This window comes from Caenorhabditis elegans, chromosome II (genome assembly GCF_000002985.6).
Source record: "Caenorhabditis elegans chromosome II".
Classification (NCBI taxonomy): Eukaryota; Metazoa; Nematoda; class Chromadorea; order Rhabditida; family Rhabditidae; genus Caenorhabditis; species Caenorhabditis elegans.
Genome location: NC_003280.10, coordinates 14249624 through 14275127, shown reverse-complemented (window position 1 = coordinate 14275127; position 25504 = coordinate 14249624). Strand labels below are relative to the sequence as shown.

General features: G+C 35.1%; 4 protein-coding genes and 3 non-coding genes across 7 annotated transcripts; 4 read left to right on the top strand and 3 right to left on the bottom strand.

The window, feature by feature from the left end:
• Nucleotides 1-5935: 5935 nt before the first annotated feature.
• On the top strand, nt 5936-17268 carry Y54G11A.1 (PKD_channel domain-containing protein; the record flags this gene model as incomplete). Its single annotated transcript, NM_064571.4, has 6 exons — nt 5936-6082; nt 7107-7190; nt 8953-9159; nt 10020-10378; nt 11865-12103; nt 16610-17268. The coding sequence occupies exons 1-6, from the start codon at nt 5975-5977 to the stop codon at nt 17266-17268; spliced, it is 1656 nt and encodes a 551-aa protein (NP_496972.2). The 5' UTR covers nt 5936-5974.
• Nucleotides 17269-18248: 980 nt separating this feature from the next.
• On the top strand, nt 18249-18518 carry Y54G11A.19 (uncharacterized protein; the record flags this gene model as incomplete). The annotated part of the gene is made up of 1 exon (NM_001381650.1): nt 18249-18518. One exon carries the CDS (start codon nt 18249-18251, stop codon nt 18516-18518), a length of 270 nt encoding a protein of 89 aa, NP_001368215.1.
• Nucleotides 18519-19432: 914 nt separating this feature from the next.
• Y54G11A.2 (Coiled-coil domain-containing protein 25) lies at nt 19433-22771 on the bottom strand. Its single transcript, NM_064570.6, has 5 exons — nt 22679-22771; nt 22491-22598; nt 21321-21443; nt 21160-21269; nt 19433-19976 (listed from the first exon to the last, which is right to left on the bottom strand). The coding sequence occupies exons 1-5, from the start codon at nt 22766-22768 to the stop codon at nt 19775-19777; spliced, it is 633 nt and encodes a 210-aa protein (NP_496971.1). The 5' UTR covers nt 22769-22771; the 3' UTR covers nt 19433-19774.
• Nucleotides 22772-23677: 906 nt separating this feature from the next.
• hmg-1.1 (HMG box domain-containing protein) lies at nt 23678-24433 on the bottom strand. The gene is made up of 2 exons (NM_001383989.2): nt 24198-24433; nt 23678-24135 (listed from the first exon to the last, which is right to left on the bottom strand). Exons 1-2 carry the CDS (start codon nt 24408-24410, stop codon nt 24061-24063), a joined length of 288 nt encoding a protein of 95 aa, NP_001370073.1. The 5' UTR covers nt 24411-24433; the 3' UTR covers nt 23678-24060.
• A 43-nt stretch (nt 24434-24476) lies between these two features.
• On the bottom strand, nt 24477-24624 carry Y48B6A.18. Its single transcript, NR_051898.1, has one exon. It is a non-coding gene; the product is annotated as an Unclassified non-coding RNA Y48B6A.18 (non-coding RNA).
• On the top strand, nt 24504-24651 carry Y48B6A.21. Its single transcript, NR_051897.1, has one exon. It is a non-coding gene; the product is annotated as an Unclassified non-coding RNA Y48B6A.21 (non-coding RNA).
• Nucleotides 24652-25338: 687 nt separating this feature from the next.
• On the top strand, nt 25339-25486 carry Y48B6A.23. The gene has a single exon (NR_051896.1). It is a non-coding gene; the product is annotated as an Unclassified non-coding RNA Y48B6A.23 (non-coding RNA).
• The last annotated feature ends 18 nt before the right edge of the window (nt 25487-25504 follow it).

Genomic DNA, 25504 nt, shown 5'->3' with positions numbered 1-25504 from the left:
AGTGCTGATTGGTTCCAAAATGGGTGGAGCCGATCGCTGATTGGTTTCAAAAAGGGTGGAGCCCATCGCTGATTGGTTTCAAAAGTAGGAGGAGCTCAACGCTGATTGGTTTCAAAATGGGAAGAGCTCAACGCTGATTGGTTCCAAAATGAGTGGAGCTGAGCGCTGATTGGTCGGATTATTAGGGATTTTTCCCGCCGAAAAGTAGCATTTTCTTGACCACCAACATCACTAAAACCCATCCATATCCGAAATATGTTCTCTGTGACTACTGGCCGGCTCTCATCAATCTGTTCTCAGAATAATGGCCCCAGCGGCTCCCCCCTTCTCTCCGTCCCCCCAATTTTCAATACTCATCCATCCATCCAAATGTCTCTTTTTTCGGTCTTTTCTCTGTTGTTCGATGAGCAAATTCGTATGTATGTATGATTAAGTGCATATGTGTATACTGAGAATAAATAATGTTCCATATTCCAAAAAAAAACTGCACTATAATCAAAAATTCCCGCCAAAAAATGGGAACTTTTTGCACTTCAACACACTTTTTTTTATATTTGGAAGAGTTCTAAAATCTAGAAAAAAAAACAATTTTTCCGGCAAATCGCAATTTGCCGGAATTAAAATTTCCGACAACTCGGCAAATTGCCGGAATTTAAAATTTTTGCAAATTGCCGGAATGAAAAATTTCCAGCAAATCGGCGAATTGCCGGAATGTAAAATTTCCGGCAAATCGGCAAATTGCCGGAATGTAAAATTTCCGGCAAACGGCAAACCGGCAAATAGTCGGGATTAAAAATTTCCGGCAAATGGGGAATTTGCCAGAACTGAAAATTTCCGGCAATTCGGTAAATTGCCGGAATTTAAAATTTCCACTAATCGGCGGAATTGAAATTTCCGGCAAATCGGCAAATTGCCGGAATTGAAATTTCCGGCAAATTTGCAGAATTTGCCAAACCGCAATTGCCGTCCATTCCTGATCGAGAATTCAAAATTGCATAAAAATGTCAGAAAAAAATTTTTTTTTTCGTTTTTAAATTTTCCAAAAAAAAAATCTAACCCCTTATTCATAAGCCCTTTTTCCTCCTCCATACAGCCGAAAAAAGTTCATTCGTTCTTTTTTTCGCCATTTTTTCCCCAAAAAAGTGAGAAAAAAGCAGAAGTTCTTCTCTTTTTTCGATTTTAATTCTGCACCACCACGCCGTCGTCCTCCTCGTCACTGCTGTTTCCGCAGTACACACACACCAATTTCGCGACTCTTTTTCCATCGAAATCGGAACTTTGTTCTTCTTGAATTCTGTGGGAGCCGACCCGACTGGATTCATTTTTTTTCGGGTTTTTATAGCCGAAAAAGGGCTCGGTTAGTACTTTTTCGAGCAGCATTTAAACTTAGACACGATGTTCTCCAATTTTGGTTTTATTTAAAGTTTGAATTATCTCCAAAATGAGAACCGAAGATCACCAACCAATCAGCGATTTTTGCTCCGCCCACATCGTCTGATTGGTTGGAAAGTTGGAGCGCAAACGTTGAAAAAAAAATTGGTTTTTCGACAATTTTGGCAATTTTCCGATTTGCCGGAAATTTCAATTCCGTCAATTTGCCGATTTACCGGAAATTTTCAATTCCGGCAATTTGCCGATTTGTCGGAAATTTTCAATTCCGGCAATTTGCCGGTTTTCCTTGGATGCGTGCAATTTTCCAGATTTAAATTGAAATTCTGAAATTTCCAAAAAAAAGTGCAAACCAACAAATTGCCGGAAATTTTCAATTTCGGCAATTAGCCGATTTGCCGGAAATTTAAATTCCGGCAATTTGCCGATTTGCCGGTTTCCCGGAAAAAATCGTTTGCCGCCCACCATTGAAGTTAGACGACATTGAAAGAAATCTCGCCTTTTTTCCATTTTTTCGTAGTTTTTTTCTGAAAAAGCGGTAGGCACAGGCACGCCTACCTACTCGTATTTCAACATCTCTCCCGACCCTCAGTAAAAGACCCTTAATCTCTTCCTCAAAAAGAACTTTGAGTTCTTCTTCTGCGTCTTTCTCCATTTTTGAGTTGACTATGAGTTTCCGTTCGGTTTTTTTCGTCCACTTATCACGGCAACCAATCTCTGTGTGTGCTAGCTATATTCCTAGGCTATGCACAATTTCTTGTGCTCCGCCGCCACAATTTCATCTGTTTATCTCGGGAAAAGGAGCCACAAACGAACAAAAAATCTTGTTTTTCATGTGCCGCTATTGGCTTTTTTGCACATTCGACAAAATGAAATTATATTTTGATTTTTGGAGAAAAAACAGAGTTCTGAAAATTATGAGAAGCCTTTAAAATTTCCGGCAAATCGGCAAACCAGCCATTTACACGTAGTGTCAGAGAGTCTCATTTTGGTTTGATCTACGTAGATCTACAAAAAATGCGGGAGTGAGAAACGCAGAGTTTTCGACAGATTTCGCATGGTTAAGAACGTGCTGCTGACGTCAAATTGCTTTGGGCGAAAAATTCAAAAAAAAATTCCCTCATTTTTTGTAGATCAAACCGGTATGGGACAGCCTGGCACCACCACGTGCATTTGCCACAATCTGAAACATTGCTTTTTAGGCTAAAAATGGCCCAAAACTACCGGATTTAGCTATGAGACGATCTGAAAATTTCTCAAAATAAAAAATTGTGGTGATTCAAAATTTAAGAAAAAACGGCTTATTTTCAGCGAATTTGAGCCGTTTTTACCTTAAATTTTGAACCGTCATTTTTTTTTCTGAGAAATTTTCAGAACCTCTCATAGCGAAATTCGGTAGTTTTGGGCCATTTTTTTTTCGAAAAAGGCAATATTTAATTTTTCGGTACTCCACCCGAGAAGTGGGCGGCAATTGCCGATTTTCCGGAAATTTTCAATTCTGGTAAATTGTCGATTTGCCGGAATTTTCAAATTCCGGCAATTTGCCGATTTTCCGGAAATTTCAATTTTGAAAATTTGCCGATTTGCCGGAAGTTTCAATTTTGACAATTTGCCGATTTGCCGGAAATTTTAAATTCTGGTAAATTGTCGATTTGCTGGAATTTTCAAATTCCGGCAATTTGCCGGAAATTTCAATTTTGACAATTTTGCCGATTTTCCGGAAATTTTCAATTCTGGTAAATTGCCGATTTGCCGGAATTTTCAAATTCCGGCAATTTGCCGATTTGCCGGAAATTTCAATTTTGACAATTTGCCGATTTGCCGGAAATTTCAATTTTGACAATTTGCCGATTTTCCGGAAATTTTCAATTCCGGCAATTTGTCGATTTGCCGGAAATTTTCAATCCCGACTATTTGCTGGTTTGCCGTTTGCCGGAAATTTTAAATTCCGAAAATTTCCCGATTTGCCGGAAATTTTAAATTCCTGCAATTTGCCGATTTGCCGGAAATTTCAATGTTGACAATTTGCCGATTTTCCGGAAATTTTCAATCCCGACTATTTGCCGGTTTGCCGTTTGCCGGAAATTTTAAATTCCGACAATTTCCCGATTTGCCGGAAATTTTAAATTCCTGCAATTTGCCGATTTGCCGGATATTTTCAATTCCGCGATTTGCCGATTTCCGTTTGCCGGACATCAATTTACCAGAAGTGTTTAGAGGGATTTTTTATAAGACGGAAACACATGTGCAAAACCACAATTTGGCGAAAATTGTCGGCAATTGTCGGTTTGTTGATGGATATAAGAGCGTTTGCCTGTATGGAGGAGGATCCAGACCGGAGCAAGTCGAGGCTTGTAGAGGAGGAGTTGAAATTGGTACTGCTTTACACATGGACTACACCAGGGCTGGGCGGCAATTGCCGTTCGGCAAATTGATTTGTCGACAAATTCGGCGAATCGGCAAACCGGCAATTTGACGATTTGCCGGAAATTTCCAATTCCGGCAATTTGCCGATTTGCCGGAAATTTCCAATTCCGTCAATTTGCCGGAAATTTCCAATTCCGGCAATTTGCCGATTTGCCGGGAATTTCCAATTCCGCCAATTTGCCGATTTGCCGGACATTTCCAGTTCCGGCAATTTGCCGATTTGCCGGATATTTCCAATTCCGGCAATTTCCCGATTTGCCGGAAATTTTGATTTTCGGAAAATTGCCGATTTTCCGGAAATTTTCAATTCTGGTAAATTGCCGATTTGCCAGAAATTCTCAATTCCGACAACTTGCCGGTTTGCCGATTTCTCCAAATTTGCTGAAATTTCCGGGTGCGCAAAAAGCTTCAGAACATCTGAGTACACAATTGTTGTTCCATTGTTCCAAAAGGAAGCATACACTCATTAATCCAACCATCCGTTCCATGCTTTTTATAGCTTTGGAGCACCCAGTTGAGAAGACCCCCTGAGCCAAATGAGCACAAAGTTTTGTTGTTTACCACAAAACATTTGCCCATTTTCTGATGATGATGATGATGACGACACCATTGGTGTTCTTCAAATGACTTTTCCTCTCTCTCTCTTCTCCACACATACAAAGTGTCCCTTTGACGAGCAAAAACGGAAGGAAGTCAATTGTCTCCGAGCTCTGCGCCACTTTTCTCAACTTTTTTTTGGTGGTGCTCTGTCTTTTTTTTTGAAAAAAAAAATAAAAACGACAACACACATGAAAAGAGATGTCCTTAGTACCCCCCTCCAAGCTGAGCCGCCGCCAATCTTGTTCTTATTATGCTCAAAAGAGCAAAAAACGGATAGGATATGTTGCTGAGGGAGAAGGATAAGAAGAAGATTTCAAATCCTCGGTTTTATCGGTTTGAAAACCTCGTAAATCCACACGCACAGGATTGCCGTCGATTTGTTTCGAAATTCATAGAAATTCGGAACAATCTAGTGTGTCCGATAAATTCAAAATAAATTTTCTGATTTTTAGAGGCTTTGGGATCAACCTATTCCGCTTCAAATTAGACAAAAAATGGAATTCTGACTGAATTCCCTCTAAAATGAGAGCTCACAGGCCTACCGGTTTTTTGGAAATACCGAAAACTGGAAAATTTTCAATTTTCCATCAATAACATCGAAATATCGAAACAAAAAAAAAAATCAAAAAACGGCACCCTTGTCCCTGACCAATCAACGTCCTCGAACTCCGCCCACTTCCCCTGATTGGTTAGAAGCTGTATTTTCATGCCTGATGTCTGCACGGTGTAGGCTTACGAATTTCTGATTTTCAATGGATTTCCAATTTGCCGGTTTGCCGGAAGCTTTCAATACCGACATGTTGCCGATTTGCCGGAAGCTTTCATTTTCGGCAATTTGTCGATTTGCCGGAAAGTTTCAATACCGCCAATTTACCGATTTGCCGGAAAGTTTCAATACCGCCAATTTACCGATTTGCCGGAAATTTTCAATTCGGACATTTTGCCGATTTGCCGGAAATTTTCAATTCCGATAATTCGCCGGTTTGCCGGAAAGTTTCAATTCCGCCAATTTACCGATTTGCCGGTTTGCCGGAAAGTTTCAATACCGCCAATTTACCGATTTGCCGGAAAGTTTCAATTCCGCCAATTTACCGATTTGCCGGTTTGGCTGAAATTTTCAATACCGACATATTGCCGATTTGCCGGATGCTTTCATTTTCGGCAATTTGCCCATTTGCCGGTTTGCTGATTTGCCGGAAATTTTCATTTACCAAAAATGATTTTCGGATTTTTTTCGCGTCGTTTTAGCCAAAAACTCTTCAATTTTAGCTGAATTCCCGCCAACATTAAACTCCCCGACCAATCAGCGTCCTCGAACTCCGCCCACTTCCTCTGATTGGTTGGAAAGTGGGCGGGGCGAATCTCGCTGATTGGTCGGTTTGCTCTTTCTTATTTTAGAGCGATTTTTTGCCAAAATTCGTGATTTTTCGACTTTTTTGGGTATTTTAGACGAAATCCTCATTTTTCATCGAATTTTCTCGAATAATTTTTGTGTTTTCCAATTTTTTAAATGTTTTCCAGGACCAAACTCCTCAGAAAATAGTCCGCTCGTTCAAAAATGCGGATGCCTAGAAGACGAACGAATCTACTCATACTCATCATCACATTTCTCATCTTCACAGACACCGTTTCAACGAGTTCAGATCCATGTCTCGATAGCCAAATTGTGAGATTTTCTATCGAATTTGGGGCCGTTTCAGGCCCAAAATGGCCCGAAAAACTCTCATTTTGTGCAAAAATAGAGATTTTAGCTGGATTTCCCTACGAAATTCGAGGTTTCCGGGCCATTTTGGGTCTGAAAAGGCCTATTTTCAAGGTTTGCTGAAAATTATTTCAGTAAATATAAAATTTTTGGTAAAAAAAAATAATTTTTTCAGAAAACTTTTTTTTTTTCCGATTTTTATTTTTGAAACAATTTAACCTAATTATGAGAATAATTTAAAAATTAAAAAAATTTTAGAAAATATTAAACTTTTTCAAAATTTCCAATAATATTTTTGAAAAACATTAAATTTTCAAAAAATATGAAAATTCAAATAAGATTACTGTAACTTTTCCAATTAGGACCCTAATTTCTGGAAATTTTCCTAATAAGATTCCCTTAAAAACCATGAAAATTCGCTTTAAAAACCGCAAATTAATTTAAATATTTGAAAATTGGAAATGATTTTTTAAAAAACTAAAAAACTACTCGAAAATATTCAAATTATCGGTTAAAAAATTTTTTATGTTGAAAAATGAATTTTTGAAACAAAAACGAAATTTCCCAAAATTTAGAAATTTCAATAATTTTTTCGAAAAAAAAATGTTGAAAAAACTTTAATTTTCACGAAATTATCTACTTTTTTTCACAATTTTAAAGAATTTTTTTGAAAAACTTTAAAAAATTAATTTAAAAAAAAATCCCAATTTGTCAAAAAACATGAAATTTCAAAAAGTTAAGCAATTTTTTTCGATTTTATTTTAAAAAAAAAATTTAAACTATTTATTTAGTTTGAAATAATCTGAAAATTAATTAGAAAATTTTGATATTTCTAATAGGATTACTGTAACTTTTCTCAAATTTCTCGAAAAAAAAAATTTCGCCGATTTTTTTTCACGAAACTCCCTTTAAAACCCTGAAATTTCGCCAAAAAACCACAAAAATTTGGAAAATTTTCCCCCAATTCCAATATTTCAAATTTGTTCAGGAAGACCCGTCACAACTACATTTGCCGTCACAATATGCAAATTTGACGCCTCCGTGGCAACGAGCAGATGGAAAATTGGCAAAGGTAAGGAGAAGAAGCATCAATCATTGGAGAATTAATTGTCGAAAAAAGACGATATATATCCCGTAGCGAAAACTACAGTAATCCTTTAAATGACTACTGTAGCTCTTGTGTCGATTTGCGGGCTCGAATGGATTAAAATCATTTGTTTATCAATAAAATATTAAAAGCAAGCTGAAAATGAGAAAATGATGCGGAAAATCGACTGAAAATGGAATGTCGCTGCCGCATTTGGAAAATAAATTCATTTCAAAAAGCCCGTAAATCGACACAAGAGCTACAGTAGTCATTTAATGGATTACTGTAGTTTTCGCTACGGGATATTTTATAATTACACGACCACAAATGTCGGAGAATGCGTATCACACAACATATTTGACGCGCAAAATATCTCGTAGCGAAAACTACAGTAATCCTTTAAATGACTACTGTAGCTCTTGTGTCGATTTACGGAAATCGTTTATTAATCGATAAAAAATGAGAAAAAAACTACAGAAAATAGAATGTCAAAATTCGAACAGAAATTCGTTGGAAAAATCGAGTCCCCGTAAATCGACATACAGTAGTCATTTAATGGATTACTGTAGTTTTCGTTGCGAGATATTTTGCGCGTCAATTATGTTGTGTAATACGCATTGTGTTATCGCAATCTGTGTATATATTCATGAAATTTGAAGAAAAAAAACGCTAAAAACGTATCTAATTGTAATTGTTTTTTTTTTTTTTGAAAACCCGGAATGAAAAAAGAAATAAGCTTTGAAAAATTAATTTACAGTAGCTATTTTTGAACGTATAGCCCCAAAATGTGCTCAAATGAACGAAATTCGTAATAAAACTTCTCAACATTTTTTTATTTCCCGGTTCAAAATTTCGAAAAAATTACACCGATTTTAGCTAAAATCTCTAATTTTGGCAACTTTCCCGTGTCGTATCTGTTCAAAATGGACCTTTTTTTTTAAATTGTCATTTTTTATTCCATATTTTGGTGGTTTATCTCATTTAATTTCGTTTATTAAAGTACAATTTCGATGATTTTTGGTTACCTGTCGGCTTTAAATGTACCTTAATCAACGAAATTAAATGAGATAAACCACCAAAATATGGAATAAAAAATGACAATTTAAAAAAAGGTCCATTTTGAACAGATACGACACGGGAAAGTTGCCAAAATTCTAGATTTTACTAGCTAAAATCAGTGTAATTTTTTTTGAAATTTTGAACCGAGACATAAAAAATTTTTGAAAAGTTTTGAGAAGTTTCATTACGAATTTCGTTCATTTGAGCACATTTTGGGGCTATACGTTCAAAAATAGCTACTGTAAATTAATTTTTCAAAGCTTATTTCTTTTTTCATTCCGGGTTTTCAAAAAAAAAAACAATTACAATTAGATACGTTTTTAGCGTTTTTTTTTCTTCAAATTTCATGAATATAAACACAGATTGCGATAACACAATGCGTATTACACAACATAATTGACGCGCAAAATATCTCGCAGCGAAAACTACAGTAATCCATTAAATGACTACTGTATGTCGATTTACGGGGACTCGATTTTTTAAACGAATTTCTATACGAATTGTGAAATTCAATTTTTCTGTGTAATTTTTGTGCTTTCTTTTAATATTTTATCGATTAGTAAATGACTTCCGTTTTTTTAATTGAAATTTTGAACCGATTTTAAACATTTTTCAGGAAACATTTAAGTTTTCGGGTTATTCGAGGCGTTTTTCATAGTAAAATTATCGAAATTCCGTCTTTTTTCAGGTTTCACGAAGCGAGGGCCTGACCTATCATTGGAGTTGGATGAAATCACTTCAAGTGAAAGGACTATCGAAAACTGTTGAGGATATTATCGGATTTCTGACTGATAATCAATGCATATTTGTTCCAGTCGGACCGTTTGTTCGAAGTGTGATTTTGGGCAAAAAGACGGTTTATGTTAGTGGAGAAGTCAGCTGTCAACTTCATCAGGTTTGTATAATATTTTATGGAAATTGTGCAGAAAACTTTATTGAAAAAGTTGAAATTTTCAGAAAAAAAATATGACATTATAGCCAATTTTTTAACACAATTTCAATTGTTTCTCCGGAATTTCAAAAAAAAAAGTTTTGAAAAATGCAGTTTTTTCTGATCTACAGTAACCCTAAAGTAATACTACAGTAACCCTACAGTACTACTACAGCACCTTGACATTATCCCCCACCAACTCCCAACCCAATACCACTTCAAAAACTGAAAATTCAAATTTTCCCAAATTACAGTTACCCTACCGTACTCCTACAGTACCACTACAGTACCCCGACATTATCCCCCACCAGCTCCCAAGCCAATACCTCTCCAAAATCTTAAAACTAAATTTGTTCTGAACTACAGTAATCCTACAGTACCCTGACATTATCCCCCACCAACTCCCAAGCTAATACCTCTTGAAAAGCTTAAAATTCAAAAATTCCCAAACTACAGTAACCCTACACTAACCCTAGAGTAATCATACAGTACCCCCCCCCCTTCAGCACCTCTACCGTACCCCTACAGTACTCCCACCGTGACCCTACAGTACTCCTACAGTAACCCTACAGTACCTTGACATTACCCCCCACCAACCCCCAAGTCAATACCTGTTCAAAAGCTTAAAACTAAGTGTTTTTCTGAACTACAGTAATCCTAAAGTAACCCTACAGTAATCCTACAGTAACCCTACTTTTTGAAATTTTTGGAAAAATATTAAAATTTTAAGAACACTTATTTAAATGAAACATGAAAATTTAAACAAAAACAGTTTTTTTCACGATTTTCAAAAATTCGGAATTTTTTTATAATTTTTTTTCCAGCTCTACGACAAATGTGTGCTGAAATTCGGAGCCGCCGGCTGCTCACTCTACCCACTTGAAGATGATGGTGGCTGGGGAGCGTATCGAATGGAAATCGGCGACGCCAGCAGTAATCGGAGCACATTTACCGCGAGAGCCGAGCCCATCGTGATCTACGAGTGGAGATCAGTGCTCGGTGCTCCACTCGATAAATGGAGATTTACTGTCGATACACTTGCAATGTTTGATGATGGAGCCGGAGATTTGTTCTTGATTGATCCAACTGGAAATGGTTATTTAGATGTTTGTGAGAAGAAGATTGCACCGACGGCCGAGAATTGGGATAAATGGGGCAAAAATCAACAGATGAAATTGATGGGGTAATGAGAATTCTGGAAAAAAATCGATGAGAATGTCGAGGAAAATATATTTTTTTAAAATTACTTGAAAATTGTATAATTTTTTTGGAAAAAATTGGAAAAAGCCCAAAATTGGATTTTCGAAATTTGGAAAATTTTAAATTCTAAAAAAATTCGGCAAATCGGCAATGTGAGGATTTGCCGAAACATTTCAATTCGGACAGTTTGCCGATTTGCCGAAACATTTCAATTCGGACAGTTTGCCGATTTGCCGGAAATTTTCAATTCCGGTAAATTGCCGATTTGCCGGAAATTAACAATTCCGGCAATTTGCTGATTTTCCGGAAGCTTTCATTTTCGGCAATTTTCCGATTTGCCGGAAATTTGCAATTCCGGCAGTTTGCCGATTTGCCGAAACATTTCAATTCGGACAGTTTGCCGATTTGCCGGAAATTTGCAATTCCGGTAAATTGCCGATTTGCCGGAAATTAACAGTTCCGGCAATTTGCCGATTTGCCGGAAATTAACAATTCCGGCAATTTGCCGATTTGCCGGAAATTTTCAATTCGTGTCGAGACCGGATATTGTATTTTAGCGCAAAAATCACGCATTTTTAAGCAAACTTGTTTTTCAAAATAGTAAGAAAAATTGAAAAAAATCTGTAAAAAATTATTTTTCAAAATTATTGTTTTATTTTTTTTCAAAAATTCAAGAAAAATAGAAAAATCCTTGTTTTTTTCCTAATTCTTAAAATTGGAATTCAGCAAATATTACATAGTTGCAAAAAAAATTTCTCCCAAAAAGGGTATCGAAACGATCGAAATTTCACAGCAACAGAATGCCAGAATTGTTTTTTTCCAAAAAAAAAAAATTCCACTGTATATTCTAGACATAGTTTTTTGCATATAACAATATTGAAAACTGAGCGAAATTTGACAAAAAAAATATTCGCTTCGAGACCTGGTACCGTGTTTTTTTTTTTTTTTTTTTGAATAAAAATTCACAAAAAAACTGTTGTAGTAAATCAATTGCTAAAATTCAATCTTAGAAATTAAAAATTTTTTTAAATGGAAAAATTATATTTTGAAAGATAAAATTAAAAAAAAGGACAATTTAAATTTTTAAATCTAAAATTTTTAAAAAATTAAATAAATAAATTTTTAAAGCCAAAAATTTAAAAAAAAAAGGAAAAATTGAATTTTGAAAGCTGAAAATTTAAAAAATATATGAAAATTATATTTTTTAGGAAAAAAATTGAAAAAATGGAAAAGTATAATTTTTAAAGCTTAACATTTTTTTTAATGAAAAAGTTAAATTTTTAAAGTGTTAAAGCTAACATTTAAAAAAATTAAACTTTTAAACCGAAAAGTTTTTTTAATGGAAAAATTGTATTTCTAAAGCTAAAATTTTAAAAAATATATAAAAATTAAGTTTTTAAAGATTTTAGAGAAAATTTTTTAAAAAATTTTATTTAATTTTCATCCAAAAAACCCCACATCTTTTTCAGATTCTACGACCTGCGCTCCGATGGGTTTGCTCCAAAAAACGAGACTCTTCAAAAATTCATAAACGTAAAAATCAAGTCTTCCTCCGATAAACGTGTTGCTCAACAATTCTACTGTGAACACGTACTGAAAGGTGTTTCAAATTTGGAAGGAACCACTCCAGTATGTCATACAATGTATCCGGAAAAAGAAGCAGCAAGGAAAATTGGACAAATGAGAACTATTATGATTGATGAAATGGGTACACAGTTTTGAGATGGAAAAAATGGAAAAAATTGGAAAATCTCGAAAACCGAAATTTTTTAATAAAAAATGGAGAGAATTGGATTTTTTAAGGAATTTTCAATATTTTTAATTTTCAAATATTTATTCTTGAAAAAAGTCAGAAAATCTCTAAAATTTGAATTTTTCAGAAATTTTTTAATGAAAAAATGGCAAAAATTTGGATTTTTAAAATATTTTTCAAAAAAAATAACGTCCGAAAATCTCCGAAATTCGGAATTTTCGAGAAAAAAACTAATTTTTCCGAAAAATTTGAATTCTCAATGATTTTTCAGTGAAAAATTGGAATAACTAAAAAAAAAAGTAATAGAAAATAGTAAAAAATTTGTCCGAAAATATCCACTATTTGGATTTTTTGAGAAATCAATAAATTTTCTCAAGTTTTAACTTTTTTCCGAATTAAAAGATTTTTTATTTCAAACAGCAACAAAAAATTCCACAAATCATTTTCTGAAAACTTTTTGCCATTTCTGTTATGGGATGATGCAAGTGAATTTTTCTACATTTCTCGACAATTTTTTTGCAATGCAAGTAAGCAGCGAAATGACGCGAAATTCGCAATTTTTTTACATTTTTTTACAATTTTTTTTACATTTCTCTACATGGGAAAAACACTAATTTTTCATCAAAACCACGTCTTTAGTTCACGACTTTACCTTCCTAGACGTTCACGTTTGCTAAAAGTAGTGTAAAATGGGAAAAATAAAATAATTTGACAATTTTAAAAGATAGATGCGTGGCCATTCAACGTGGTTTTGAATTCTAAAATTTAAAAAATGATCAAGTTTAATTTTTTCGCCAAAATAGTTTTTTTTCGGAAAAATTGAATTCTCGCCAAAACAATCTCGAAATTATTTGGGATTCGAGAGAAAATCTCCAATTTCAGCTAGCCACGTGGTGTTTTTGATTGGAAAAATAAGGATATATATATATTGTATTTGGACACAAATTTTCCGGGAAAACGGCATAGTCAATAAGCATAAACTACTAGGTATAGACGAGAAGCCAAACGATTTCTGATTTTTATTCAATAGAACGGGGAGACGGGGGGGGGGGGGGGGAGGCTGGGAGAAAAGGGCAAAAACTTGTGGGCATATGGTTTTTGGTGAGCCAAAGGGATATAAGACAAAAGGTGCACTGTCTGTAATAATGAGAAGAGCTAAGTTAGAAGAAAGTTGGAAATGAAGAAAATATGGGGAGTTTTTTTTTAATCTTGAATATATTTTTGAACATAAATATATGAATTTCAAGAATGTTTTACTTTTCGGAATTTTCCGACAAAAATTTGGGAATCTCGCCAAAATGTGGGATTTTAAATGTTGAGCTACTACTTCAAAATTTAAAAAAATCGGACTTCCACTAAAAAAAAATTTTTTTTTAATAATTTTAAATACCGCCAAAATTTTTTTTTTCCAAAAAATCAACAACCCGCCAAAATTTTTCAGAAAAAATCGAATTTACTGCCAGAATTCTTCTCAGAAAGTTTGAGTTCCCGGCAAAATTGTGTCCAAAAAATTTCAATTCCCTCCAAAATTTTTTTAAAAAGAAATTTGAATTCCCGCCAAAAGTTCTCTTTAAAAGTATGATTTCCCGCCAAAAATTTTTTAATAAGAAATTGAATTTCCCGGTAAATTTTAATTAAAAAATTTGAATTGCCGTCAAACATTAAAAAAAAACATTTTTCTGAAAAATTTGTGTTCCCGCCAAAATGATTTCTTAAAAATTCGAGTTATATTTCGAAGAATTTTTCAAAAAATTCATTAATGGGATGATGCAAGTGAATTTTTCTACATTTCTCGACAATTTTTTTGCAATGCAAGTAAGCAGCAAAATGACGCGAAATTCGCAATTTTTTTACATTTTTTTACATTTTTTTTTACATTTCTCTACATTTCTCGACATGGGCAAAAACACTCATTTTTCGTCAAAACCACGTCTTTAGTTCACGACTTTACCTTCCCAGACTTTCATGTTTGTTATTATCAAAATATATAAACTGTCATGTGAAACGTGGCTTATTTTTTATTTTGTTTTTTATTTAAGCTCCTCCCATTTCTGACCTTTCGTTGAAATTTTCATTTATTAGTTTATTTTAAAAAATGGGAGGAGCGTGAATAAAAAATAAAATAAAAAATAAGCCACGTTTCACATGACAGTTTATATATTTTGATAATAAAATCAGTGTAAAATGGGAACAATAAAATAATTTGACAATTTTAAAAGATAGATTCGTGGCCATTCAACGTGGTTTTGAATTCTAAAATTTAAAAATGATCAAGTTTGATTTTTCAAATTTGGCTGTTTTGCAACACCACGTTGAATGGCCACGCATCTATCTTTTAAAATTGTCAAATTATTTTATTTTTCCCATTTTACACTACTTTTAGCAAACGTGAACGTCTGGGAAGGTAAAGTCGTGAACTAAAGACGTGGTTTTGATGAAAAATGAGTGTTTTTTCCCATGTCGAGATGTAGAGAAATGTAAAAAATGTAAAAAAATTGCGAATTTCGCGTCATTTCGATGCTTACTTGCATTGCAAATAAATTGTTGAGAAATGTAGAAAAATTCTGCCTTCTTCCTATATTAAATCCGGAAAGTGCAAGGGTCGTCACTTTTTGCGCAAAAAGTGTAACAAAAAATTAAAAAAGTTGGGTGTGCACTTTCGTGTCTAACTTTGCTGTATCTGCACATTTTTCAATTTTCTTTTTTGTAGGAAATAGAGAATCGCTTTTTCTATCTTATTATCTAAATGGTTATTTGATTTGATTTTATCTTTTAAGAGAAATTCTTGATGAAACACGAAAAAATAACTTTTTTCGCGTGTCGTGTCGCTTTTTTTGCACACGTTTAGAGGTCATAGTATAAAATGTTCGAGATAAGGTAACTGTATATCTGGGATTGTTAAAAATTTTTAGTTTTTGTAATTTCATCAATTTTGAACTGAGTTATGATGATTTGAAAATCGGACTCGAAAAATCCCGGAATTTCGAAAATTGCGTTGAAAACATGTTTAACGTTCGTATTTTTCTTTTATTTTACATTACCAAATGTAAATTTTAACGTAGATTCCGTTTTTCTAAATAGTTTTCTCATTATCCAACCGGAAAGTTACGAAAAAAAGCATAAATTGACGATTTTTCAATGAAATTGTGCGCATTCCCCCTGGTGTTTTTGGTGTGCAAATTAGTGATTTTTGAGATTCTTTCGCCTATAAGTCGGTCAGTTTGGCACTTTTTGGGGTAAATTTTTCGAAAAACGTATTTTTCAGGAAATTTACTCTTCAAAAATATACTTTTTTTTTACAAAAAAGTCAAAAATAACTTCAGAAATCGCAAATTTCATGATTTTCTCAAAATAATGACGTTTTTGCTGGAAAAATAAAAAATTTTCCACTACCGAATGGGATTTTATGTTAAATTCGTAATTAGTACATAAATACCGAATGCAAACTGAAAGCACAGCTCTCTACAATCATTTTCAACGATTTTAGTTTATTTAATTTTTGACTTCGAAATTTCAATTTCCCTCTTTTCCTGGACCAGTTTTTCACTGAAATGTGAATGTTATGTCCTAAATCTTATTATTTTTGCTATGAGAAGCGAGACAAACTAAAATTTTTTGATCATGAGTTCCTCGAGCCCCGTTCCTGAAGTTGTGGGCTTCAGGCCATGCTCAGGAAGCTCAAAAGTTCATTCTTGACCAATTTTCAAAATTTTGAATGCTATAATGTTCTACTTTTGACGCTGATTTCAAATATATACTTTTCTTTTTCCAATTCCTATTATGAGCTGAGTTACGACGCGTCGAAGTTTGAAAAGTCTTTGCCCGGCCCCCTCCTCCCCCTCATCCGCCAGTGGTATTATTCAAGTCACCTGGGTACCCAACTCTTCCCAAAAATCAACATATTTTCTACTCGACACATCGTCACCCCACCATAAAACCCTCTAACATGTCGACTATAGCATAACATTCAGTACATCCAAACCAAAGTCTTAGCCTTATATTCGAGGGTATGTGGTGATTGTATAACCACATAATGACCTACTTACTCAAAAACCATTCTCCCAGGAGTGACGGTAAACAAATGTATGTAGTTGTTTTTGTTATTGGAAACAACTTGGCCAGTTTAGGGACTTCGAAAAATCGTTCTTGGACCATCCGAATCCGAATTTCAAGGAGATTTTGAATATCCCTAACAATCTATACTGGTACAGGAAGCAACGCAGGCCGTAGGCCTGCGGTGCGAGACCCAAAACATTGCCAATCGCACGTTCAAGGCGAAGCCGAGAACCCGCGCCAGCTAGCGGACTCGCCCCAACCCCACCTCTACTAGCGGGCCCCATAGGGCCCGCTAGTCACTTGCATCGTCTGAAAAATATCGTAGATTCCTAAAAAATCCAAATGTTCTCCATTTTTAGCAGACTTTTTTTTTTGATTTTTAAAGCAACATCTCCAAATTTTCAGGAACCTCATGGAATTCCTCCATCGGAAAAGCCGCCGACGACCTTGAAGCAGTGTTCTGCACCGCCCGTCAATACGTCCAAATTCGCTCCCGGCTGCTCCACAGAGTTCCGTCTTCCAACGATGAAAAAGCGGCTGTCGAGGATCCGCCGAAGCTAATTCAAAACGGAAAACCAATGATCAACGATAGTGCTCAAGTTCATGCTCGGCCGATTCTGAATATGGCTGCAAAGTTGCCAGAGCTGCCGGTAGAATATCCAAGTGTACCACGGGCTCAGCCGAATGAGAAGCTGGAATTTGTGGAGCCACCAGAGCTTGGAGCCGGAGCACAAGATCCCCGAGCAATTGAGATACTTGGGAGCCGGGATCATCCGGATCCATGGGATGAGGTGGAGCATCAAGAGGATCGGGAGGCTCAGGAGGATCAGGAAACAAAAAGAACGCTCGGGGGAGCTCCAGCAGAGGAAGAAGCCGCCGATTTTTCCCATCACAATGCGGTTCAGACCAATAATCTTCCGGTGATGAGATTCGATAAAGTTGAGGAGGAAGAGGTTGAGCAGATCTCATCGGCGATGGAAATGTCTACGGAAAATGCTGCGTCGAATTGGAATATTTATGGATTTTTGATGATTTTCTGTGTTTTTTATTGCTTGCTGGACTAGAATCGGACTAGAATTAGGCCCCCTATTGGATTTTGGAGATTTTGGAGAACTTTTTGGATTTTTGAGCATTTTGAATTTTGAAAAAATCCACACAAATGCCCAAAAATCTCATAGGAAAATTGAAAATTTTCCAAAAAAAAAATTCGTAAAAATTCCGAAATTCTTCCTAATTTCAATTTTCGTATAGAATTACTGAAATTCCAACAAAAATTTGAATTTTGGAAGATTTTTTAGGCCCGCTATTGGATTTTGGAGATTTTGGAGAACTTTTGGATTTTTGAAAAAATAATTTAATATTTGAAAAATTAAAATTTAAAAAATCCCCAAAAATTTTTGAAACTTTTTTCCAGAAAAATTACCAAAATTCTCATAGAAAATGAAGCATTTCAAGAAAAAATGTTTTTTACCGAATGTTTTTCCCAAAAATTCTCTTAAAATTCAAAGAGAATTTCTTTAATTTGAAACAATATTAAAAGTTTCCAAAATCCTAATTTTTAGCATATTCTCATCATCAAAAATCTCGAAAAAGAAGAGTTTTCTGAATTTTTTTGCCGAAAATTTCCATTAATTCTCATTTTCTTAAGAATTTAGGAGAGTTTTTGAACTTTTTTTCTGTAAAATTGAAATTCTAGCGAAAAAATTTTTGAAAACGTTTTTTTTTTTGAAAATTCTAAAATTTTGCAAGGAACAATTTTTTCGAAAAATCTGATATTTTTTGATTTTCCTGTGAATTTGGGACTTTTTTTTTGAAATTCCCAGACCTTTCAACTTTTAACGAATATTAAGATTTTCCCGATTTGTTGGGAAAAAACTGATTTTTTTAAAATTGAATTTTTAAAATTTTTTGGAATTTTTCTGCACATTTCTCGATTTTTTTGATTAAACAAATTTCTGGAAAAAAAATTCCGATTTTTTTTCTAGTTTTTCAAAAAAAAAAAGCCATTTTCCACCGTCTCCAAAGCCCTAGATTGCTCTCGAAAATGCCTCGAAATAGTCACAATTTTTATATCATTGACACCGTTGTAATATCATTTTTCTTTTCTTTTTTCCCCAAAAAAAAAAAGATCTCTCTGCACTTTTTTCCCCATTTTACAGTAATAACTTGTCCGTTTTTTACTCTATTTTTCTGTTTTTTCCACCCTTTTTCCCAAAATAATTGCCCCAATTTTACGGTTTTCATCACTTCAATGTTTTATTTTTTCCTTTGTACGCGCGCGCGCACGCTTTTGAAAGAATTGTTCCATTTTTAGTTTTATGCAGCACAAAAAATTATTTTTTGACTTGAATATGTTGAAAAATGCGCGAAAAATTACACTTTTGATCTTCAAAAATTTTAAAAACTGGAAAAAATTCAATTTTTCAGAGAAAAATTGAATTTTATCGCAAAAAAATGCGATGTGCTCCTTTAAGAAGTACGGTAGAAAAAATTGAATTTTATTTTTTAAAAAATTTTCGAGCTACCGTACGTACTTCTCTCCCCAAAAAATCTCATCCCCAAAAAAATATTTGAAATATTCCAGGTCTCGCCGCGATCAAAAATTTTTCGCAAAAAAATGCGGCGTGGGCCTTTAAGGAGTACTGTAGCCCGTGGTTTTGTGATTTTCCTTTTTCTTGCGGTTTACAGTACTCCTTAAAGGCGCACACACCTTTTCACGAAAATCCGGCCGCGGCGAGACCTAACACCGTAGTTTTTCGTCAAAAATCACATTTTTTCGATAAATATTTCGGAGAAAAATTTAATTTAATTTTTAAAAATCTGATGAATGGAACCTAAAAATTTTGCGATCTACCGTACTCCCCCGCTCTGAATACTAACGGGGGTACTGTAGCTGCCAAGTTTCGGTCGTTTCGAGACCTATTTTCCGGGCTTTTTCGCATCAGAAACAGCTGAAATAGCATCGAATGCAAAAATAGCAACAAAAACCAAAAAAAATATTTTAAAAATTCCAGGCCTCGCCGCGACCGAAAATTTTTCGCAAAAAAATGCGATGTGCGCCTTTAAGGAGTACTGTAATTTCAAATTTTCCTATTTTTGTGGTTTATCTAGGCTTTCAGGGAAAAATTCGAAATTACAGTACTCCTTAAAGACGCACACACTTTTTCACAAAAAACCCGGTCGCGGCGAGACCTTCCCCGTCAAAAATCGCTCTTTTTCAGGATGTAAATGTATTTTTACGCTGGAATTTAAATCACAAATCAATACAACAGTGTGTCGGTTTTTCGATTTTTTTGAAATAATCGAAAATTTTTGAATTTTCTTCATTTCAAAAGTAATTTTCATAATTTTTCTCATCAATATAAGCAAAATTAGATGAAAAATCATATTTAATCTTTTTTTTTGGAAAATCGAAAAGTTTTCGTTTTGTTTAATTTTTAAAAATTCGAAAAATCGAGAAAAATTTTTTTGAAAAATCTAAAAAACGACACATTCCTGTTTCACAACTTAAACATTAAAAAAAACCGAACAATAAAAAATAGGCCAAATAAATATGCAAATTCTCCGAAATCACATGAAATCATCGGACAAATTGCCGGGATCCACATCGTTTCGAGTGGTGGCTCCGGCATCCCAATCGACGTCTTCGTAGCCTTCTATCCGTTTTTTCTCGTTTTGAGCCAACATTTCCTTCTTCTCACGATCTTTTCGCTCTTGCTCCAATTTTTTGAGCTTCTGGCGTTCCTTGGCGTCACGGGCGTCGCGTTCTTCTCTGGAAAATGCCGGAATTTTGAAAAAAAAAAAGGAGAAATTTTAGGGTTTTTGAATGAATTTTTTAAAATTCAGTTTTTTTTTTAATATCTTGATGAAAATTTAAAAAATTGTCCCAAATTCATAGAAAAATGGGAAAATTCAAAAAAATTTAATTCAAAATACGGAAAAACTCTGGAATTTGCCTGAAAATTGATAATTTTATATTTTTTAATTTTATAACATAATTTTTTTCAGAAAAATTAAACGATTTTCATATCAAAACGTGCAAAAAAGGTGTTTTTTCTCAAAAAGGCGCAAATTTTCGCATTTTTTGGGAAAATTCAAAAAATAAGTGATTTTTCTATCCCAACTTTTAAATTTGCCTAAAAATTAATAAGTTCAGGCGGGTTTTTGACAAAAAGAAAGTTTTAATGAATTTTTAAAAATTCAAATTTTCTGACAATTCAGTTTTCTGATATTCAAATTTTTCAAAATAGGAATTAACAAAATTCTTGGGTTTTCCAAGTTTTTTTCAATATTTTTGGGAAAATTTAAGAAAATTGATTCATACAAAAGTGTGAAAATTTAAAAAATTTTTGAAATTTTTTTAAAGTCAAAATTCCTCCAAAATCATGCGAAAATAAGAAAATTTTCGAAATTTGCCTAAAAATTGATTTTTTTTAAAAAGTAAATTATATATTTGGCATAGTATTAATTGAAAAAAATTGGGGGGTTTCTGTCAAATTTTTACGATTTTTGCATCGAAAATACGGTATTCGGGGTCTCGACACGACAATTTTTGTTGAATGCAAGAAGGTGTGCGCCTTTAAAGAGTACTATAGTTTTTTTAATCGATTTTTGTAGTTTTCAATAAATAAATTCATTTTTATCCGAAAACCAGGAAAAATTAATGAAAATTTTGCAAAATGAAAATTTGAAATTACAGTACTCTTTAAAGGCGCATACCTTTTTGAATTTAACAAAAACTGTCGCGTGACCTGGTACCGTAGTTTTGACGCAAAAATAGCTAATTTCGCGAGAATTTCTGTATTTTTTCAAGGGAATTCAGATTTTCCTGAAAACAGTCGAAAAAATTCGAATTTTGAACCTAATTTTTTGCGAAAAAATTGATTTTCAATAATTTTGGGCAGTTTCGGCTGAAATTTTCAAATTTCCAGTCGTTTTTCCTCCAATTCCCGTACTTATAATCAATATCATCCTTGCGACGAGTCTTCTCCAATCGATTCACAATTTCGTTGATTTTCGTCGGCACAACCGTGTGCTTTACCTGCTTATGACTGTGAAATCCGACCTGAAAATTGGATTTTTACTCGATTTTCAGGGGAAATTTCCAGCCAAAAACCTGTCCGACAGCCATATCTCCCGTTTTTTTAAGATTTGACCACATTGTGTAGACAATTGCCACGTTGTTGAGCTTGCAGCCTTCGATTGAGTTTTGTTTGACGAGCTGGCAGCAGTCGATGAGCTGAAAATTGGGAATTTTTGAGTTTTTGGCCTGAAATCTTTTAATTTAGACTGAAAATTGGCAATTTTAGAGTTTTTTGGCTTAAAATTGGTCTATTTGAGCTGAAAATTGGAAATTTTTGTGCTTTTGGGTCAAAAATCGGTCAATTTGAGCGGAAAAACGAGAATTTCCGAGTTTTTTGGCTTCAAATCAGTCAGTTTGAGCTGAAAATTGGCAATTTTAGAGTTTTTTGGCTTAAAATTGGTCTATTTGAGTAAAAAATTTGGAATTTGCGAGTTTTGTGGCTTAAAATTGGTCAATTTGAGCTGAAAATCGAGAATTTCAGAGTTTTTGGGCCAAAAATCGGTCAATTTAAGCTGAAAATTGGCAATTTTTGTGCTTTTGGGCCAAAAATCAGTCAGTTTGAGCTGAAAAACGAGAATTTCCGAGTTTTTTGGCTTAAAATCTGAGAATATGAACTGAAAATCGAAAATTCTAAAGTTTTGGGCTAAAACCTATGAATGTAAGCTGAAAATTGGAATTTTCAGAGTTTTTGAGCTGAAAATTTGAGATTTTAGAGTTTGTGGGCCTAAAGTATATAAATTTGATCTAAGAATTTGGCACTTTCAGAGTTTTTGGGCCTGAAATCTATAAATTTAGGCTGAAAATCGAGAATTTCTGTGTTTTGGCGCTTAAAATCGGCTAATGTGAGCTGAAAATGTGGATTTTTGTGTTATTTGGCCAAAAATCTATAAATGTAAGCTTAAAGTTGGGAATTTTTGTGCTTTTGGCCCTAAAATCGGTCAATTTGATGTAAAATCGAGAGCTTCAGTGCTTCTGGGCTTGAAATCTATAAATTTAATCAGAAAATTGTGATTTTCGAGTTTTTTGGGCACAAAATCAGTCAATTTGGGGGTAGTTGGGCCGAAAATCTATAAATTGAAGATAAAAATTGGGTTTTGATAATTTTTATGCCTAAAATCGGTCAATTTGAGCTAAAAATCGCCAATTTCAGTGTTTTTGGGCCAAAAATCCATAAATTTTCAGATTTTGGCTTCTCGCACACACCAATGCTTCTGGAATCGAGTCGATCGTCATTCCACTGTGCAAACGGAGATAGACGTGAGCTGATGAGAGCTTGTCCACGTGAAACCACACGTCTTCCGGCCATCCGTACTGAAAATTTAATTTTTATTTATGAAATTCGAATTTTCTAGAGCTTTTATCGCCAAAACTTTAAATTTTTTCGAATTAACCTTGATCAAATCCTCATTTTCGACCTTATCCACACCCATGTAGATCATGGTTGGCGGGTTGGTGGTGTTCGACGAGAATTTGATGACCATTTTCTGGAAAATAAGGGGTTTAAGGGAATTTCGGCAGGAAAAAAGATATTTCAAGCAGTTTTAAAGTAAGAAAATGAAAAAAAAAACGCTAAATTTCCGCTGAAAATTGAAAAATTTAGGACGAAAAACGGAAATTTTCTGTGGAAATTCGAAAATTCCGCTAAAATTGTGATTTCCAGAATTTGACACTTCCTTTTTGGTCCACAAAATCCACAAAAATCGAAGAAAAACGATGAATTTTCGCTGAAAATAACGATTTTTATACATTTTTCGATTTTAAAACGAAAATCTGTGGAAATTTGGGAAAAAACCAAAATTTTCAGGAAAATTTGCATGTTTAGAATTAATTTTTTTGATATTTTTTGCGATTTTCAAGCGGAAAATGCTTGAAAAATGGCGAAAAACTTGGAATTTTCGCTGAAAACTGAAAAAACAAAAAAAAATAGTTGAAAACGAGAATCGCGCCAGCACGCACGAGAAACGCGCCAGCAACGGTTTTCGGAGGGAGTTTAAATTTAATTTTGCAAAAAATTGCAAAATTTGAATTTCCGCCAATTTTCAAGGAATTTTTACATTTTTTAGGACTAAAAACGTAGATTGTAATGTTTTTCAGGTTATTTCTACGAAAAAGCCTCTTAAATTCAGGCTTTTTCAGTCTTAAAGCCCGAATTTCTCTAATTTCCCACGTCATCAGCAGTGCTTCATTCGTATTCGATGTCTCTCCAGCTGTTGTCTGCCCCCTCTCACTCTCTCTCTCTCTAATGCCCGGTTGGCCCGTTGCCAAGCCACGCCCAAATCACGCGGCGCGAAACGAGAGAATTCAAATCGAGTGGCCGCACATTTGTGTTCAGTCGCGTGATCTCCCACGCCATCATTCGCGCACGCGCGCATTCAAAAAAAACCCTCATTTTTTTGTGCCAAATTACCATTTATTGAGTTGGTGGTGGTGGTGGTATGTGCGATTCGAAATCGCTCGAAAAGTACAACAGAATGGATAAAATTCAGGAGTTTTTGGGGGATTTACAAAAAAAAATGATGGAACAGATTGTTTTGTTGAGAGAGAGAGAGAGAGAGAGAGAGAGAGTGGAGGGCACATAATGTGTGGTGGTGGTGGTATTTTTTGGTGGACAATGTGTTCAAGCGATAGCTAACGAGAAATTATATTGAGATCTAAATAGGCTTCGACTTGAGAGCACACAAGGCCAGGGTGGAACAATAATGGAGAGAGTGGGTATGGATGGATAGATTGGAAGTTGAGTATCATTTGAATCAGAACACGGGGGCGACAAAGCCTATTGGGACTTCTTGTAGTTGGCGATATCGACTTCGTATCTCTTCTTATCGTCGGCGGCCTTCTTCTCCCATCTCTGAAAAATTTTCAAAATAAGATTTCAATTTCTAGGTAACTTTTCGAAGCTTTCTAACTTACAGATTTGTCGGTGAGTTTTCCCCATTCGACTCCGGCGGCCTTGGCGACATCGGCGACTCCCATACCTGGCTTCTTGATGCGCTCACGGTTCTCCTGCATCCAGAAGAAGAAGGCGGACATGGCGCGCTTCGGGGCGTTCGGGTCCTTGGCCTTTCCTCCCTTCTTGACTCGCTTCACTGGGGAAGCCTTCTTTCCGGCGGCAGCCTTAGCCATCGTTAGTTTTTGGTTGTAAGTTTCTGAAACGGTAAAAATATATATATAAGTATGTAGAAGAAATAAGAAGAAGTAGAAAAGGCAAAGAAGAAGAAGAAGTGGTAAGATAGAAGAAGAAGAAGAGGAAGACAACCATTGCGGATGGCTGCGAAGCAAGCGAATGAAGAGAGGGGCGGGACACACACACACAACACAGCACTAGGCCTCCTCTTGGTCGTCCTTCTTCACTGACTGAGTGTGTCTGTGTGTGTGTGTGTGTGTGTGCGAATGAGCGGGGAAGGCGATTGAGCGAGCGAGGAGAAATGTATGTATGTGTGTTGGTTGGCCAAAGCCAGCCAGCCGTCCTCAATGCGCGTATGTGTATGTGCGATAGAAATGAAACGGCCGGGGCTGCCTTGGCGTACACAACAACGCAGAGCCGCAACGCGCTGCGAATGCAAAGCGGTCGGAAAACGGCGACTGGGAGAAATGAAGGCTACACACACACACTGCTGCTGCTGCTGTCCGAGGCAATGAATGACTGCTTTGGGGTGAAGGCTGGAGGGAGATGCGAATGATGAGATGTGAGATGGAAAACGATGATCTTTGCAGAGTCATGGGACCAGGGGCCAGGGAACAGGGACCTTAAGGAACTGGACAAATGTCTTGTAGAGATTTCTAGACACTGGAAAAATTGAAAATTCACAAAAATCCACAAAAATAGACCAAAATCTACAGTAACCCCTAAAATTTTTATTTTTTAATTTTTTTAGTTCCAAAACCTAAAAAATTAGTCTAAAAGGTTTTCCACATCTAGAACACCTAGGTAAATATCGATCGAAAAAATAGGTTGACAAGTTGGGTCGAATGAAGAAACGAATCGTTTTTGATGTGTTGTGTTAGTAAGGGCGGCTGTGTGTTGGGCTGCTGTTGCTGCCGAAGAGAAACACACGAGGCGCCGCACGCATATTTTCGCGAATGATGGCGAGTGCTGAACACACCGAGGCGCGATCGATAGGCAAGTGGCAAACAACTCGTTTTCGTTCGCGTCTCTTTTCTTTCTACTGACTGACTGCCTACTGCTGCTGCACGAGATGCAATGGAAAGAAAGGGAA